The 19,189-nt window shown below is 39.6% G+C and overlaps 1 protein-coding gene across 1 annotated transcript; it reads left to right on the forward strand.

Annotated features, from left to right (window-relative positions):
• Positions 1 to 769: 769 nt before the first annotated feature.
• On the forward strand, positions 770 to 11,601 carry LOC309697403 (ADP-ribosylation factor-like protein 8A). Its single transcript, XM_082519284.1, has 7 exons — positions 770 to 1,196; positions 2,535 to 2,615; positions 3,373 to 3,446; positions 4,308 to 4,401; positions 4,736 to 4,803; positions 5,129 to 5,199; positions 6,711 to 11,601. Exons 1-7 carry the CDS (start codon positions 1,074 to 1,076, stop codon positions 6,761 to 6,763), a joined length of 564 nt encoding a protein of 187 aa, XP_082375410.1. The 5' UTR covers positions 770 to 1,073; the 3' UTR covers positions 6,764 to 11,601.
• The last annotated feature ends 7,588 nt before the right edge of the window (positions 11,602 to 19,189 follow it).

Here is a 19,189-nt window from a genome sequence, read left to right on the forward strand (position 1 = left end):
AACATTTTTGGCCTTCGTGAGGCAGCAAAGGTGTACAAGCCCTGCTGGGAGGGCAGAGAGCAGCCGACAGTCTTCTTTATAGAGGGGATGTAAAAGGTCAAAATACATATATCTGGTTTGCAGAACGTCATTTCTAGAGATGTGCCTTAAAATTTGATCTGAAATGACTCGTTATTCGTCATTGATAAGATATTACAATATTTACTTCCCTTTACTGCCAAATGTGTTTCACGAATGACGCACCTCACGGTGTCCCCTAGTGGTGGCCCTGGTGCCATTCCCGAGTCAGTCCTTTATGAATTCATTTAAAGAAAGTGCTCCAAGTTAAATAATTATATAGCAAAGCAAACTTTTTAAAAATGAGAATGTGTGTTTTTCTAACGTGATAAACTTCTATTATTATGAAGTTTAAACCAGAAAAAAGGAAAAAAAACTTTGTATTTTTTTTAGCGTGAAAAGCCGAAGGAGGGCAGTGTTTCACTCATACATACGTCTGACTCCTCTTTGCTTTGCTTTCTTCTTCATGTATCAGCCCCACCCAAACAGGAAGTAGCCCCTAAACCCCCCCCCCCCCCCTCCCCAACACGTTAACTAACAATTTAAACGTACCTAATGAAAATTAAAACTGTAGACTAAAACAGCTTTAATTTTATTTACTGTAGAGACCTTCTTGTATACATGTATACGTGCCCACGCTAAACGTTTGTTTAATATAAGGTTTGAACATACGTTTTTTGTGTACTGTTTTATTTTGAAGGGTGCCACACCGGATGTGATGAGCTGCGTTACTTTCGTATTTGACATAGCCGTGAGTAAAAGGCGTAGCTAGTAAACACCACAGCAGACGTCCGAGGCTGAAAACACCGATTGATTAAACCCGTGCCCCGGTACATGCTAAGCCTACCGGTGTGTTTGGTTCTCCCGGTGCCGTCCGCGGTTGTCATAGTGACTGTCAGCCTCCAAAACACCAGAACTGTCGGGGCGTTAGCCAGCCAGCTAACAAGCTAGCATAGCCATCAAGACGTAGCAGCATCAGTCGCAGCTAGCATTAGCATTAGGAGCAGAAGACAAAGATGATAGCCCTTATCAACAAGCTGCTGGACTGGTTCAAGGCGCTCTTCTGGAAGGAGGAGATGGAACTGACCCTAGTTGGGCTGCAGTACTCGGGGAAGACGACCTTCGTTAATGTGATAGCGGTAAGGCTAATTTTTAACTGCTAGCAGATGTGCCAGCTGTCAGTTAGCATCTGGTTGCATCCATTGTTGTCCTGCAGCGGTGAGGTCAGCGTGTCTCCAACAGGAGTCGATAAGGTGGTTGTTAAATCAGTTTCTGCACAGAGCTGCAGCCCGACTTCATGCCCCCCCGGTGATAGAAGCTGCTAAGGCTTCGCATGAAGCCCATGATCGAGCGATAATTTATGACAACTGCTTTTACATTTGCACCGGTGGGCTTTGGACAGAAGTGAAGGCCACCCTTTGGGACTGGACTGTCATGCTTAGCCCTGTTATCAGGGCCGCTGTTGAGACTTTCATGTCTAGTGATGATGGGCGCCCCCCCCCCCCCAAACAGCCCAACCCGACCCTGCCCAGCTCATGTCACTGACCTACCCTATCACACACTAGTCACCCCCCTGTCATACCTCATTAGCCTCCTGTGCTGCCCAGTAACATAGTTAATGATTGAGTGACCCACTAACATATATTGTCCTTAACTCAGTGAGGTTTCCTTGGTTGTCTTTTATTGATTTTGACACCATTATTGATTATTCTTATGGCTCATATTCTTTTATTGATTCACCATCAGTTTTCTGTGTGACCGATATTAGATCTGCACATGTTTTCACTTCTATTATCTTTAAGTCTGAAGATGCTTTATAAAACATGCTTTTTTCCCATAAATGCTCGTCTTTCCCTTAAAAAAACTAGGAGAACAATGTTCTGTTAAGTTTATATTTACAATTTATAGATGTTCTATGTAGTTTCACTGTAGTTTTTGTTTAGGTTTAGTGTTAGCTAAGCTTGTTTGTTTGGGGGCGGGGGGGTTCAACTTTTTGGAAGCCAACTTTTTGGCCTTCATGATTTCAGACTTTTCTGTGACCTGCTGATATTTTGCAGATTCAGATTTTCTTTCTACGAAACTATAACTGAAAACATATCAAAACAAAAATCAAGCTTCAATGGTGTTTTCATAACAATGAAAATGATTAAACTTTATAATGGCCATGCTGCTGTAGCTGGCTCTGAGCTGTGGATATCCTTATTTTTCATATATATAGGTTCAAAGTAAGTGTTAAAATACAAAAGTAACACTTAGGATACTTCCTGTATGTTTTATTTTAGTGAGAACTCAATATTGTTTTTGTCTTTTCCAAAAGTCTTATTTATATTGTGGTTATCTGAACGGTTGATTCACACAAAGTGAGTAGCTAAACTTTCCAAATGAACTTTACCAGCCAGTGGATGATGTCAGAGTTACTCTCTGCACCTTTTATGATATAGTCTTTGTATAACTGTACGTTTCTTTGTGTTTTTCAGTCTGGTCAGTTCAGTGAAGACATGATTCCCACAGTCGGATTCAACATGAGGAAGATCACTAAAGGCAACGTCACCATCAAGGTCGATAGCTCCGTTTGCTGCCTTTGTCATGTGTGCTTTGTGGATTCTTTTTTTTTTTTTTTTCAAATTAATTTGAAACAATAATCCATAAAACATGTATTTAGCATTATAAGGGATACAAAACAGCTGGGGGTTTTTGTTGTTTGTGTTGGGGGGGGTAGGGGTGGGCGATAGAAACTATATACGATAGAAACAATACAAATTTGGCCAACGATAGAGATTTTGACTATATCGCTCTATTGCGATAGCACATGTTGATGATGTCATCAAGCTGCGCCTGTTTTGGTCGAAAGCATCGCAACGGCTACAACCATTATCATCTGCAAATTATGGTGGGCGACAGTCATAGCAAAGAGATGAAGCACTTTTGAAATATGGGGAAAGCCAAAAACTGCGCTTCCTCCACTTCCGTAACATTGATTCATTAATGTTGAATTCTCTCGCAGCTGCTCTGTTCCCATATTGTTGCAGTATATTAATAACTAACCTGGATGAATGATCTCAGTTGTTCTCCTGACTGAAGTTTGGACTGAAGTCCTCAATTTATAAATCATAGCAATCATTCTGGTACTTAGCATTATACACTATATGTGTCTCAGCTATTTCAGTAACCCTTTTAAAAACAGCAATTTTAACAAAAATAATGATATTGGTATTATTTTTACTTTTTTATCAATATTATTTCTTTTGCCTTTTAATTTGTAGTTTATATTAAATTTGTAGTTCTCACTTAGTTTCTTCTTCCTTGTGTTTGTAGCTGTGGGATATTGGCGGTCAGCCTCGGTTCAGGAGCATGTGGGAGCGTTACTGTCGAGGAGTCAGCGCTATCGTGTAAGTCCTGGTTTCATTAACTGAGATATTCCTGACTATAGAACCTAAATGTAAAAATAAAAAGTGCAAGCCCTGAGCTGTAAAACTGCTGTGGGTATGAGTGGTCAGATTAATGAACACATGTTAGAAAAACCCTTGAAACTGATCTTTAGAAATGCAGGATTCTCATATTAACCCAGTTGTGTTGTTGAGATGTGACAGGAGCGCTGCAGTGAATGTGGGTCAGATTTATGTAACAAGAAGCAAATGCAGCTGAGATGCAGTAACAGTGATACTGAAAGGCTCCCAAACATTTTCATCAACCTTGATATCTTAAAATGTGAAGTTAAGCAAATTTTATTTGTCAAGTTGATGACTTTTTACACAGGTTTTCCATATACTGTATATTAACCATGGACAGTCTTAGCAATTAGTCCTTTGTCATTTTGGAGTGTTTTAGTGACCGTGTTTAGATGAGACGATGGAGTTCTTAGTTAACAGCTAATGCAAGCAATACATAAACTGTCACATTTAACACAAAGATACCTGAGATGCCCGCTGTCCTGTATTATTAGCAGATCATTGAAATAATAGAATTACTGCTGAACAGATTTTTAGACTCTTAACTTCACATAAAGTCATGATATATGTCAAATAATTTCATTAAGGGCTGCTATAGGCACAAACAACAAAACATGGTCAAGAGGCTCATTTCAGACATTGGAATCAGTTGAAGCTCCTAATTATTCTTTCTGGACCTTGATTTTCCTCTAGTGGACCTTAGAGGAACAAGAATTTTTCTCCCACTATTGTGTTGACTATTTTTCAGCCCTCGACCTTCCCACTTAATTTTTTCTTGCTTTTTGTTTTTTCCTGTTGCAGTTACATGGTGGATGCAGCAGACCCAGAGAAGATTGAAGCCTCCAAGAATGAACTCCACAACCTGCTGGACAAACCGCAGCTGCAGGGGATTCCTGTAAGAACAACAACCCAACTGACCCAAGCAGAGCCGAGCTTTCCCACTGAGCCCGACTTACACAAACACAAACATGACATTGATGCACAACATGAAATGGGAACCAGCTGAACCTAGCAGAAGCTAAACAGACAGAAGAGCAGTTATCAAGCCACTAGAGGAAATGAGGGGAGAGCACATTTAAGAAATAACCAGAGTTAACTGTTTGACTTAGATCAAGCTCAGGCCTTTTCCTTATTTACGCAGGTAGTCTGCTGTTTACAGCTGCCATTTAACAAGTAAAATTAAATATTGCAATATGTTCAGCTGATTTTTGTTTCACCTGCATCTCCAGGTTTTGGTTCTGGGGAATAAGAGAGACCTACCAGGAGCTTTGGATGAGAAGGAGCTCATAGAGAGGATGTAAGTCCACGCCAACACGCTGAGTCTCACTTCTGACTCAGACCTGATGTTCCCCTGTGGAGTCGTTTGGTGCATTGGCTGTAGTATCATCACACTCAGTGTCCAAAATTAACTTTTTCACTGAATGCCTAAAAAACATCCAGTGAGCAAACATTTTTTTCTCAAGGCAAAACAACCTTTTGACGTCACATATTTTTTTCTATTTCTGTACACTTCCATACATCAATATTTGATGAATTCTAGCTCGAAAAACGAAGTTAAATTCAAAATCCTTCTGAGTGGAATACATTTTTCTTTGAACTTGTGTGTGTTTGTTTCTTATCAGGAACCTGTCGGCAATCCAGGACAGAGAGATCTGCTGCTACTCCATCTCCTGCAAAGAGAAAGACAACATTGGTACAACACAAACACACACACATGCTCATAAATTTAAAAAAACGTATGTTCTTTGTGCATTAGCCCTAAAGTTATGTTCAGAACAGTTTTGTTATTTTGTGGAAACAAAGCAAACACATCATTACATTTCCATGCCAAATTGAAGTTTCTGGCAAAAACCTAAAGGTCAACCAGCAAAACACTCAGTGTCTGTTAAATTGCACAAACATGTGTACGTGTGTTTGGCTGATAACTTTTGTCTCTGGACGCAGTGAAATCCCTGAGAAACATTAATGAGACCACAGAGACAAGAGGTTTGTTCAGAACACAGTGCAGATAGCCGATCCTTAACTTTGGTTTCCATTAAGACACGTGCTATGCATGCGTAAACCACAGAAACAATAGGTTGTGATGGTAAGCTGTTAAAAAATGGTTTGATTTTGTCACTTTAAATGAACGAGTAAATTTCATTCATCATTTAACAAGAATTTATGTGGACATCAAAGGATGTTGCAGTTGCTTTCATAGTGCTGTCGGGCTATTGAAAAAAAGCACTATGAAAGAGTTTGTATAGACAATTATTACCAAAAAAGAATAGAAAAACTGTCAGTATTAATGAATATAATATATTAATTATAGATCTTCATATTTATTTTATCCATCCATCAATCCCTTCTCTCACGTTTATCCAGTTCAGGGTCGCGGGGCCACTGGAGCCCATCTCAACTGTGTGAATGTGAGAAAAAGAAAGCTTTGACTTCTTATGAAAGCACATTGGGGACCTTATTTCTCACAGTCCCATTAGCATCCCTGTAATATGTCTGACACAAGTTTTTACATCTCAGTTATTAACTACGAAACATCAAGTGCTGAGAAGTATCATGAAACCAATTATTTCTTACTCGTTTTGTAAATGATATAGCAGTTGATGATGAGTCTGTTTATCAGGCTAAGGTGGAGTCAGAACAACAAAAGAAAACACATGTAGGAAGAAAGCGACTGGTGACTTCAGGCTGTAGGCGTTCAAAGACTCCAATATATTATAATCAAATATAATATATATTTGCACATTACCATATTCAGTACAAAGTTTGCCCCCTTTAACTTCAGATTAAACACCATTATAATCAAAAGAAGGTTGATGGTCCCATCCACAGTCATTTATTTTTACCAGTATGGCTCATTTATGGGGCATCCACACCCTTTCTGGCAACGGCCTGAATGGAGGAACTGGGGATGTAAAGTGGCTTGCAGATGAGCAGCTGTGGGCCGGCTGGAGCAGCTTAACCAGCTCACTCTGTATATGAGATGTGTCAGCTTAGAAGAGCTGAGCCATCAACAGTCTGAGCTTACATCATGGCCAGCCTGAAGGGTACACGGTTTTCAATTAGTGTTTACACATATAAAACTTGTTAAAGAAACGAGCTTCAAGCCAAGAGCTAAAACTGAAAGTTGCTCTTTACTTTTCTTTTCTTCTCTGATTTCTGTTCACGCGCCTCTATGCAATGCTGACATCACATCTCTCTCTGCAGACATCACTCTTCAGTGGTTGATCCAACACTCCAGGACTAAGAGGAGTTCCTGAGAAATGACACATTCCCAACAGTACAGGCCAAGCCCACCTACCCCCCCAGCTATCCTCTCTGTCATCTACCCCTCTTAATACCGCCTAGCCCCAGTTACCTGATCCCTCTACACCTTTGGATGCACTGATACCTCTTTGTTTTTTGATGAAGTATCACAGCAGGTTGAACACATAAGAAACCAAAGCAAAGCCACGGCTACAGAATTTCCCCGTGTGCACTGATGCAGCCAAAATCAGCACAAGCCCAAAATGGCCCAAACAAACAACCATTTTGTTTCAATAAGCAAACTTTGGGCTGCTTGCCTGCATCTGCAGAAGGATCTAGATGGTCCATTTCTGGTTCTTCAAAGCATTATTCAAAGAAGCATTATGTAGAGAACCGACCTGTATTGTTCATGTATGAAGGCAGACACATTAAAACCTGTAAGTACTGTGCATGATTGCATGGTAAAAGACGACTGACAGCAGGAAAAGTGGTATCTGTGCATCTTTACAGATTCGCACAACAGCCGCCATCATTACCTGATTTTAAACGATCAAATGTTTTTCAGCCATTTTTAGTCTTAATGATCAGGAGAAGCTGTTATTTTCGATTAATGGCCACAAAGACACATGTTAAGCATTATTAGCTGGTTAATGAGCGGCTGTTTTGTGCATCTTTCCTAAAGATTTCCCATGAGCCTTTTCAGCCCCCTCCAAATGCCATCACCACAAATCATTTATTTCTTCTCGTCTTTCTCCCATTTTCCCGTTCTACCTCCATATCTTCCATCCTTCGTATAATCCTGAGAACCTCCTCTTCTTCCTCCTCCGTCTGTTGCAAACTGCTCCTCCACTGTATTCCCTCTCTGTTCCCTTTCTTTTCTTTTGGATGTTACCTTCGTTCTGTCCTTCCTTGTCACCAAGCCCCGCCCCTCGCCGTCTCCTCTCTCTCTCTTGCGGAGTGAGGAGTTAAATACCTTTTTATTGCACTGTTAATTTTGTTTTTTGTAAGATATTAATAATGAGAATAATGTTAATAATCTTATTGTGACATAACCTGATCTGTCCAGACTTAAGGAAATGGTACTTTAACTGAAGAAGTGTTTATGTTCATATCTCTGTAATAAGCTTTTTATTTTCTATTTGTTTTTTTGCTTCTTTCTTTTTTATTGTCGTTTTTTTTTTTTTTTTTTTTTACTTCATAAGTCGAATATGGTTGTCTAACTAGACTAGTGTTTACTGCTCTGAAATGTCTGCTGATTGGACAGCGGGGGTCATGTGATTACATGCAGCTATCACATCATGTTGGCCAAAATGAAACCGTGTAGTTTGCTTGACTTGGAGAAACCCTCACGTATCAGATTTTTATTTTGAAGCTGATCAATTTACAAGTTTTTATACACATATTTATTCACCTTATTAATACCTCACATCAGATTTGACAACGTGTTATTTATAATCACCACAAGATGGCATCATAAGTATCGCCCATATTTGTTCATCTGACTGCAAATATGGATTAAAAATTATTTGTCATTTTGTGCACAGAAAGGTCTGAAAATGATCAAATTCCATCGAATGAACATAAACAGAATTGAACTGAAATTGGAAAGAACTAAAGTTTTCACCAGAAACTGGACATAATTGCCAGTTTTTATTATTTTAAAATCCAAACAATATTCCTGTTCACTTTTTTAATATCCTGTTCATAATTAGAATTAAGTCATTATACAAATGAACTAAAATCAGGACCTGGTTAAGAAAGTTAAAAATTCAGTTTACTCTTTATTTCCCAGTTTGGATCACACGTTTTGGAAATGAGTCTTTCACATTTACTTGCATAGTTATATTTGTGTCTTTTTGGTCATAGTTTTGCATATTAAGTCTTGAAATGGATGCGTTTTCTACAAATCATGCACACATAAATGCACACATCGTTTCTTTTGACACTTGGGAGCCGTGAGCGTCTACATAAACTCTCTACAGCAAACGTTTGTGTATATATTGAAAACAACAAGAGGACTTTCTTTTGGGTGTTGCTGGTATCAAAATGATGCTACACAGATATCACTTTACTCTTATTTGTATAATTTATATTTATATGTTCAGTTGGTGCTCAGTTAGCTGGACTTGACCTGCAGGCTAATGTTGAACCTTTAGGTGTTGAGGCACAGTGTTGACAAGTTATCATATAATTATGTCAGGTCACAGAAGGTGGTTGAAGGTCTCTCTCCCAAAATGGTTTCCATAACGTAGCACTGGAACACGCTTAACATTAACATTGTTTAGGCATGCCACGTCACCCGTTTGTCTCATTTGGATTTCATTTTGGTCAACTCCTGTTGGATCACATGACATCCTGGTCCTGACAGCAGCCAATCAGACAGGAAAAGGAAGAAGCATTACGTGTTTGTTCTGTAATTTGGTTGCTTTGCTTAAATGTGGTCAGACTGCTTTACACTGTCGCGACGAATAAGGTTAGTCTGCCTTAAGATTTTAGGTAAAGCCTGTGTTCCTGTGACACAAACATATAGATCGGTAAATATTGTTGAAATTGGGGGGGAAAACAGGATTCAAACAGCCCACTTTGCTAACATTTTCTTGGAAATCCAGCCAAACCTTTTTTTTAGATACCCTGCTAACAACCAGCAACACAAACTAATCTCAACACCTCTTGTAGCAGTGCAGTCACAGGAGGTCAAGTAGTTCTCTTAAAAGTGCTTGATTCGTCGAAAACATCAGTTTTAATTCAAAATATTCAATTTACAGTCTTAAATATCACCTTAAATGGTGATTGTTAAGAATGCTGTTGGCCCAGCTGAAAATCTCTAGAATGGAAGTTCCAACAATAAAAGATTGTGCTTCCAAGGAACTCCACAGATCACGGATCATGTATGCTTCTGAGAGGTTTGCTTGGTAGACGTATGACACTGAACTCTTAAAAATGCCGACTCAGGAAATCGAGATTGAATGTCAGAGGGTGCAAGATGCATGCTCCCACGCCAAAAAACTACGACTGAACTCTAGTTTTTAGCAACTCTGTTCAAAAGCCCTGAGAAAATTAGCTAAGCGCTCCGCACTGGAGGCTTGAGACAGTGCAGCCCTTTGAAGTTGAAATCCGAGCAACTCCGTGCAAAACTTAGAAGAATGTGAGGTTAAAGTTATACAGATATTATTATCAGTGGTATCGCTAAATCTGCAGTTTGGCCTTCTTTATCCCGACAGTGAAAAGCTGCTTATTTCTTAACAACCGCCCAGAGCCAGCGATCTGAAGGAGCTGTGTTCGTGAGCTGGCAGCCCCAGTAGGTGCAGCATTTTCATAACCAACCAATAGTAAGCACAACCAGCGCTAGAAAAGAGAAAACTGAATCTCCCTCAGCCTCAGAAAGCTCTGTTTGCTCTCCAGCTGCTCCAGGTTTCAGGTTCTGGTGTTTTCTGAACCAGACAACAGTTTCTGACTTTGTCCACTCGAGATCTATCAAGCCAGCAAAGTCTTTTCTTCTTTTTTTTCGGTTTAGTTATTGGAGCCATCAGACAGACTTATCTGCAGAGGGGAATTTACAGTAGAGTCTCTCCGTCTTTTACTTTTTATTTGGGAAAATGGACAGTCTATACCTGAACAGTGGAGATTCATAGTTTCAGTTCCACCTCGGCTCGTAAACTCTGACATTCACCAGCCACTTTGACTAGTTTACCAGCCTGCCAAGAGTCCATTAAGACAGATCAGCACCATTCAACAACAGCTGTTGGTTCTTTTTTGTCCTTGTTATTCTGAATGTGTGAAACTTGAAATCCCCCTGCAGGTCTGCTCTGATTGGCTCTGGCCTCTTCTGTTTGCATGCTAAGGACAGGAATTATATATCTGTGGGACCTGATGATGTAAATGCATATTCTGGTGTAACTTTACCATAAAATGGCCTTAATCCAGTGTGTCAACTTGAGTATTACCGTCAGAAAAGTAATGCAAGTGCACAAGGGGAGATGAAGGTAAAACAGTGCAATAAAGTATTGACATGTGCTTAAATATTGTGTTTTTATGACTGAGGAGAATCACACAAAGCTTGCAGTGCTTTTCCTACAGGTGAATACACTGGAATATGGTCACTGGGATAGAAAGTTTGACCTGATTTTTGCTTTTTTGGGTTTTTTTTATATATGGCAGATAATCTAGTGAAGACCAGTGATCCTGCATGTGCAAAACAATTGTGCAGGATGTGTTGTAAAATGTTTCATGGTCATCCTGTGCGCTTGCGTTCAGAAAGCTGTCAAGATTTTTGCATAAATCAGCAGCAAAAACCTGAAAAATCCACACCCTAAAACATGTAAATAGTAACAGTGTTGCACTTTTCAAACCAAGCTTTTTGTTAATCTTTCAAAAATTACTGCAGATACGTGTGCACCCAGTACTGCAAATCCTCTTCATCAGGTTTATAATTTTACTTTTTTTTTTTTTTTTGCAACTTATTGATTTATTATAAGTGAAACAGCTTTCACACCACTTCAACCACTTTAAGAGTTAACATTGCAACTTTCAAGAAAGAGAAACGTACCAAAACAAAGTAAACTAAAATTCAGCGATGCCCTAAGGTTTTGGTTTTTGGTTTTAAGTGAAGCCGACTCTAAAGAACAAAACGCGAAGCGTCTTAGACTCTGCTCTGATGCTGACTGGATTCTTTGTGCTCATGCTGCTGATTCTGTTGTTTTGTGTGTCAGTTTGCACATGCAGGATGATCACAGTGAGACAGCCTGTCATTTTGAACCTGTTTGTACATTATTGGTTAATTAAGTTGATATAATGTGTTTTAATAGAAACATGCTTGTGTATGATACTAATTAAAAACTATGGCGAAAAGTGATACGTTACTTTTTTTTTTTAACCACATTTTATTATATTTGTTTGTAGATAGATAGATCCAACTATAAATAAGTATCCATAGAGTAAGTAATCCTCTAGGTCTGCCTTGAGTTTGCTCACGGTACAATCAGACATTGTCTGAGCGAAGGTAATTAAATATCGAGCTTTAAGGGGAGCATTACTTTTTTCTTTATTTTGTAATTATTTATTAGCCTAAACAGGTACAAAATACGGCGTAACTGTAAAATTAAAAAACTTTTACTACACAGTTGACTGAGAGCTTCAGACTATAAACAAACTGTCAAATTCAGAACTGACTGAGCCAATCAGGGAGCAGTATTGTCTGTGACATGTTGGAAGAAACCAGTATATCTGATGGAAAATCGATGTGAAATTGAGCTGCAGTATTACTGATGAGACAGCAGGGGGCAGTGTGTCATGTCAGTTAGTGTGTGTGTGTGTGTGTGTGTGTGTGTGTGTGTGTGTGTGTGTGTGTGTGTGTTAGGTCAGCTTTCGGGTCAAATTCAGACTAATTTGTCACTTGAGCAGCAGCACTATGACAAGCATGATTGCAGTGAGACTGAAGGCTGTGAGCTGCTCTGAGGCTGCAGACCACAGAGAAACAACCGAAAACAGCAGTCAGACAGCAGATGTTGGCACAACTGATGTGAAATGTATCTGCTGCTGTATTTGTACACTGAGACAGTTCCCACGATAAAATAAATGACTTGTGGTCAACACTCATTATAATTCCCAACACATTACAGGGCTGACATACTGGAGGTATCGGAGATTTATAGCAGTTAAGGTGATTAATGATTAAAAAGACATTAATGATTAATCCAGAGGAAAAATGTGAGATGGTGTAACTGCCAGAAGATGTTTTGTAGGTTTGCTGTAGTACCCTCTACTGCCACTAGGTGACGCCACTTACTGTTTAATAAGCGGGCAATAAAGGGAATTTTACTGGTAAATAGCTGCTGTCAATGGCAAACTAAGAAGTTAAACATCTTTATTTTTCTCTCTTTTTTACTTTAGTTTTGAATGATCGAAACTAACTGAAAGTCACTCACTTGACTTTCAGTGGACTAATGACAGCTAACGCTAGCTTTCCCATTAGAGCAGATACATTCCTAAATATCTTATGTAGAAAATTCCTGTGTTAAGAGCGCAGACAACATAAAACATCTGGGTTGGAAAAATGAAGCCAACGAGGAAGTGCCTTAAACTTGCTTTCTATCCTTAACCCTGCATTCTCTGTGATGGCCAGCAGAGGGCGACTCCCCTGGTTGCAGACATTGCTCATTGTCCTAAATAAACACTTTCCTTGCGAGATTATGGGTTCCAGCTCTAGTTTGAACATGAAGTTCATTTTATAAATTATTGTATGATGGATGGACATTCAACAAAGCTCTTAGTTTGAAGCATGTCGAATCCCTCCAGCACGGCCTCCCGAGGAATGTATGGTTGCATCACGCCAGCAACTCTCTTTCCATTCAGGGTTGTATTTTGGTGGGTAAGTGACAGTTTAGAGGAGAGAAAAAGCAGTGTGGAGCTCTGTTTTCTCAGCGATTCAAAAGCAGACAGACAAAAAAAGCAGAAGAAAAGAAGCTGAAAGGGAAAAAAGGAAAACGCTGGTCATTTGGTCATTTGGTTGTGACGTGATCGCACTGATAAAAACTCCCAACTAAGTCTAACCTTATCCTCATTTCTCCTTCTCTGCATCCATCCATTCCTCTCTCCGCAGACCCTCCCTCCATTTTTTTCTCTGAGCTACTTGTCGACAAGTGGGCAAAACTTCTCTTTCATAGTGTGAAGTGTGTGTGTGTGTGTGTGTGTGTGTGTGTGCAACTACTTTTATACCAATCGACAAAGAAGCAGGCCTCACAGTTTCCTGTCTGCAGTACAAGGTGGTCCCACCAGTGTGTGTGTGTGCATGTATTTGTTTCCAGTGAGAGTCAACCCAGCTCTCCATCGGGGACCCCGTCCTTGTAGCCATGGCAACGGTATTCCCCTCCTCCTCTTAACTCCTTTCCTCATCAGTTTTCCCACAGAACAAAACCAACATTGTGCTCCTGGTTTTGTGTGTGTGTGTGTGTGTGTGTGTGTGTGTGTGTGTGTGTGTGTGTGTGTGTGCGCATGTGCGTGTGTATGCATGCATGAGACATTCAGGTCAGATTAGTTTGTGTTCATTGAGCTTGGACTCGAAGACACACAAATGAACGCACACATCCTCACACATACACACTTGTTGCTCTTCATTCACTCGGCCTCATCTTGGCGATAAGAGGGCCAAGATTCACACACACTTTTCCAGAGAAGTTCTCCATATCAGTGGATTTCACACGGGGAGCGCGAGGTTGCCTTTTCAGATGCAAAGTAATGAGGACGACAGAGAAACCTTTTTATGTTGCATGCACCAAACCGATCGAGCATTTTTTATGTTTGTTTCCAAAACTCTAAATTTATGAGTCAGCTCAATACCTGAGAGTGATTAGTGACCAATAATGAACTGCAGGACATTTGTCCTATCATGTGGAGCTTCTGAATTCTGCTGCAAACACTTATGTTTATGCTGTTTAAAAGGTCCACTGTGAGGGCTCAGAGCTTTATCATAAGCCGTATACACTGCTGGGCCAGAAAAAAAAGCATTGATATTTTATTGGCATGCATTCATGTTGGCATTGTTTAAATAAGCTCATGCAATGTCACAATATTTAATTCTGTCCAGTGTTTCTTTCATTTTTCACTGAGAGCTTGTATTGATAATAGCAGGGGTCAGATCACTGCTTCAAGCTTCTGCAGCGCGTCTCAAAGATTGTCAGCAGGGTTACGGTTACTCTGTCGACTGGTGGCCAGTCACTGTGTAAAAAAACTGATATCTTACTAGCTGTGATAGATGCATCACTTCATCAGTGTTTCTTCTTCTTATCCAAGGATGCCCATCACTCTGGAAGAGAGTAAATCATCAGACCTGGTGACCCTTCTGAATTACTCCAGAGTTCAGTCTTTCTGACAAGTCGAAGCCATTTTTTTTATCATTAGCCATTCTTTGTCACATTATGTGTGAAAATGCTTTTGTTTTCACTTTGAGACAGAGCTGTGAGTTCTACTGTTGATTTGTTATCGTCTGATTTTCCTCAAACGTTTAAGTGATCATGTTTACTGAAGATTCTGGCATGTGATGGTTCACTGCATCCTTCCAGGTTTTAAAAATGCTTTGGACCATTTTTAACCCTGCGTTACTAGTGTCAAACATCTGCTTAGTTTTTTACTTTGTAAATAATTTTATGCTCACGAAACACAGTAGCATCTTTTCTGACACCACAAGATTAGACGCCTTCAATGGACTGATGAATTTTGTTGTTTTGGTTTGGATTCATTTAAAGTAAATGTGGCCAAGCTAATGGGAGCCTTTGTTTTTGGATTAGAAGACTAAACATTAAGATATAAAGTACCAGGTGTGTGTGTGTGTGTGTGTGTGTGTGTGTGTGTGTGTGTGTGTGTGTGTGTGTGTGTGTGTGTGTGTGTGTGTGTGTGTGTGCGTAAAAGGCCCCAACAGTGCTAGCACAGTTGAGAGGTCCAGTTTGGTGGAGCTGAGCCCAGCAGACACTGATCTGCTAAAACTCTGCATCTCAACATCTGGCAACCAAAGAGAAGTAATTCCCAACGCCATCATCCAGATGAGTGCGATACAGGAAACCTCCCACAGCTGTTATAAAGAAGGAAACTAGCCATAGTTTTTTAACACTGTACAGTTGGGTGTGTTGACATGATTTGTGGGGTCAAGGTCTCCCGATGAGTTTTATCCTTAGGGTCTGTGTTTAAAGCAGTTTGAATTCGAATTTATTTATTTTAAAGGGACAGTGCAGTTTAACATAGTCCAAGTACAAAACATGAAACTGATGTAACACACATACGTTTATAGCTATTGCTAATTTTCAACAATTGTCCTTTGTTGGGCTTACAATCAAAACAGATACATTTTATTTTATCCATTATTTTTAAAGATTGGTTATATAAGGACACCACAGGCTGAAGTGTAGATGGTGCTGCTTGGGTCCAAACTGTCATACAGTATGAAAAATGACAGAGAAACTTAATTCAATACAAGATGATTATGTTCCAGCCATTGTTAGACATCATTTAGATGTGCCGTTAAGGCAGGGGTAGGCAACTCCAGCCTCGAGGGCCGGTGTCCTGCAGGTTTCAGATCGCACCCTGGGTTAACACACCTGAATCAAATGATTAGTTCATTACCAGGCCTCTGGAGAACTTCAAGAAATGCTGAGGAGCCATTTAGCCCTTTAAATCAGCTGTGATGGATCATGGACACATCTAAAACCTCCAGGACACCGGCACTCGAGGCCTGGAGTTGCCTACCCCTGCGTTAAGGTGTCTGCTGCCTCGCCAGGTGACTTAGCTGGTACGTGTATAACTGCATCATCTGCACAAATTTGGCAGTTAGCTTTTGGACAACTGGCAGGCAAATCATTTATAAACAAACTAAACAGCAATGGGACAAGAACAGATCCTTGGGGAAAACCCATTCTGTTTTCCAACATGGACGACTTTTCTTTATCAACCCTCACACACTGCTCTCTTTTGTGAAGATGAGACTCAAACCAATCAACTGCCTGCTTTGAAAAGTCAAATTTTATCAACTCGGAAAGAAGTATGTCATGGCTGACAGTGTCAAAAGCCTTTTTTAGGTCAAGGAACACTGCACCCACAACATTACCATTATCCAGATTACACTTAATATTTTCAACGAAATAGCAATTTGCCATTTCTGTGGAAAATTTTGGTCTAAAACCAAACTGCATTGGATGAATGAGCTGATTAGTCTCTAAGTAATCAATTAACTGTGCTGCCACAACCTTCTCAAGCACCTTGGAAATAATAAATGATCATAGTAATTGTTAGCATTACTATTATGACACATAATACAAACAGAAAATAAGCATTGGCAAAAAAGATAATAATTTATGATCAAAAACCAGATTACCTCATGAAGATGTGCAGAAATCGGTATTTGTCCCTGGTGGTCGGATGGGTGCTAATGTCATTAAATGTTTAAAAAAAAAAAGTTGTAAAAGTCTTAGATATTCTTTTCCACTCGTATTTATTTACTTATGTTTTGTGTTAATTCTTCCAAAACCCAAAGATGTATTATTTATAATGACATAATCTTTACATTTTACTGCTAATCTTAGTTTGTTTGTTTTTCTGTGCTTTCTTTGAAAAATACTAACAGTTATTAAACTGATGGCAGGCTAATCATAATACACATGTAAGAGTATTATTGTCTCGGCTTGTCCACCATTGTGCTGCTAAAACAATAGAAAAGTTTTTACATTACAACTAAAACTGTAAACATGAGGTTACAGTCATGAAATCCCAAACTTTAGTTTAATCATATAAAAGAAAAAGAGGCTATAAACTGCATTTAGAAATGTAGCAATAAAGACGCACCAACCTCAACTACCGATGTGGGGCTCGAACCTGTGACCTTCCTGTTATGCAACTGCAGCCAGTAGTTGGTTCCCATCCAGTCTGTCCCAGTGACACTTTCGCATGACCAATGGAGGTCTAGTCGCCCCTGTGTGTGCGTTCATTAGTGAACAGAGGCGGTTTGTTCACCAGTTTGGATCACAGGGGCGAGCTCTCATCACTGCTAATGAGAACAACATCTCCAGCCTCCTGAAACACTCTGTTCCTCCAACTCTGACTCAGTCTCTCTCTCACTCTCCCTGTTTCTCCACCTCGTTCCACTCTTTCATCCACGATTCATAAGCAGATTTTAGAGGCGCTCAAATTACATAAACGTACCAAATTACATAAAGTTCAGCACCTCAAGTCTCCTTTTTATTGGATCAGATATTGGTGCAGTCCTGACTCAGAAAGCTGGATTGGGTGCTTACGATCCTAATCGACAGTTTTGTAATTTACACATACATGTGATGAACTCTTATTTTTTTAGAAGCATTCCCCCTTTACATATTAAATAGAGTTCACTGCCAATATTTAATCCAACTTTAAGAAGCTTTGAAAAAACAAAACATATTTTAAAAATTACAGCTTCTTTTGTAATGAAAATTATTAATTGGTGGTGATAATCCATCAGTTGGGTTGATTAGATCACTATGGATGATGTGTGTCCTTACATATAGCCTATTTTGGTGGGGTTTTATCCTCCGTCTTTGTGTCCGTTTGTCCGTCTACAGGACGTTTACATTTTTAAATAACCTTCATTGGTTGCTCGGAGTAACCAGGCAAAGACAGGGCAGGAAAGACGCTCACACAGATTACAAAAGTTTGAGTTTCGAGATTAACAGAACTGTGTGTGTGTGTGTGTGTGTGTGAGGGAGAATTTGGGCTTGTATCCCATGGAGACAGGACAGTAGTGAGGTCATTGACATGCAGAGCAGCAGCGGCTCTGCTGAAGGAAAATCCTCCTCACTATTAGACTCTTCTCAGAGAGAGGATCCCTGTACTCCATTTAAAACAGCATGTTGGACAAATGCTTTAAAAGCTTTAATGAGATCCTCAAACCAAGAACTCAGAGAGGAACCAAGAAGCTACAATTAGGACCTTTAAATTCTCCACAGAGTGAAATTCATACCTGTTTCATTCATTTATATTTACCAAAATACGAAGATTTTCTATGAAAACCAATCAAAGAATGCATAAATGATTTGACACATACATAAATGTATTACTAATTTGAGCTAAAGTGATGAGTCATTTCACTTTTTACTTGATTATTTGGCTGTTCCAGCGCATATATGGGATTTGTTGCTTTTATTTGCTTCACATTGTATAAATTTTAATGTTTAGTTAAAAGAAAATCCTAAACTTAGAAGGACTTGAGTTTTTTTCAGTGTTGAAATTTTAAAACAGCTGTTGAATCCCAACAAGAATGAAAAACAGGTTCACTGACTGAACGCTAAATTTAAGAATTCTACAGCCGTGATCTTCAACAGACCTGTGAATATTACATGTAAGTTGATGTTTCTGAAATTTAGCATCACAAAAAAACACCTCGACCAGTCAGGGTCTGTGGAACCAACAGCATGTTGCAACAAAAAGGACACGGTTAAAAAGGGAAGTGAGAAGGACCTCAAACAGGCTTTCTGACAACTGTGGAAACAACAAGATGGATTTTCAGCTGCTGGACGAGGCTCTGGAAACCACCTCTCTCTTTTTAATCTTCTCAGGACCTTATAGTTGTAGTTCTCAGGACCTTCTCAGGAAGGTCCTGCAACATACAGCAGGGGAAGAACAGTACATTTGTATTTTGTAAAGTCCTGTTTTAAAAGCTTTGTTGCCCTGTCAGCAGTAATGTTGTCTTTCCACTTGTTCCCAGATCTTACAGTTTCTCCAGTGTGTTCACACTTATTTAATTGCTCTATGCCTCATCTTATTGAGTTTACGGGACAGCAAACCTTGTATAATATAAAGCAGCGGTCCCCAACCTTTTTTGCGCCACGGACCGGTTTATGCCCGACAATATTTTCACGGACCGGTCTTTAAGGTGTCGCGGATAAATACAACAAAATAAAACTAGTACCGGTACCGAAAAAAAG

Source organism: Aulonocara stuartgranti, assembly GCF_965226115.1.
Source record: "Aulonocara stuartgranti genome assembly, chromosome: 20".
NCBI lineage: Eukaryota > Metazoa > Chordata > Actinopteri > Cichliformes > Cichlidae > Aulonocara > Aulonocara stuartgranti.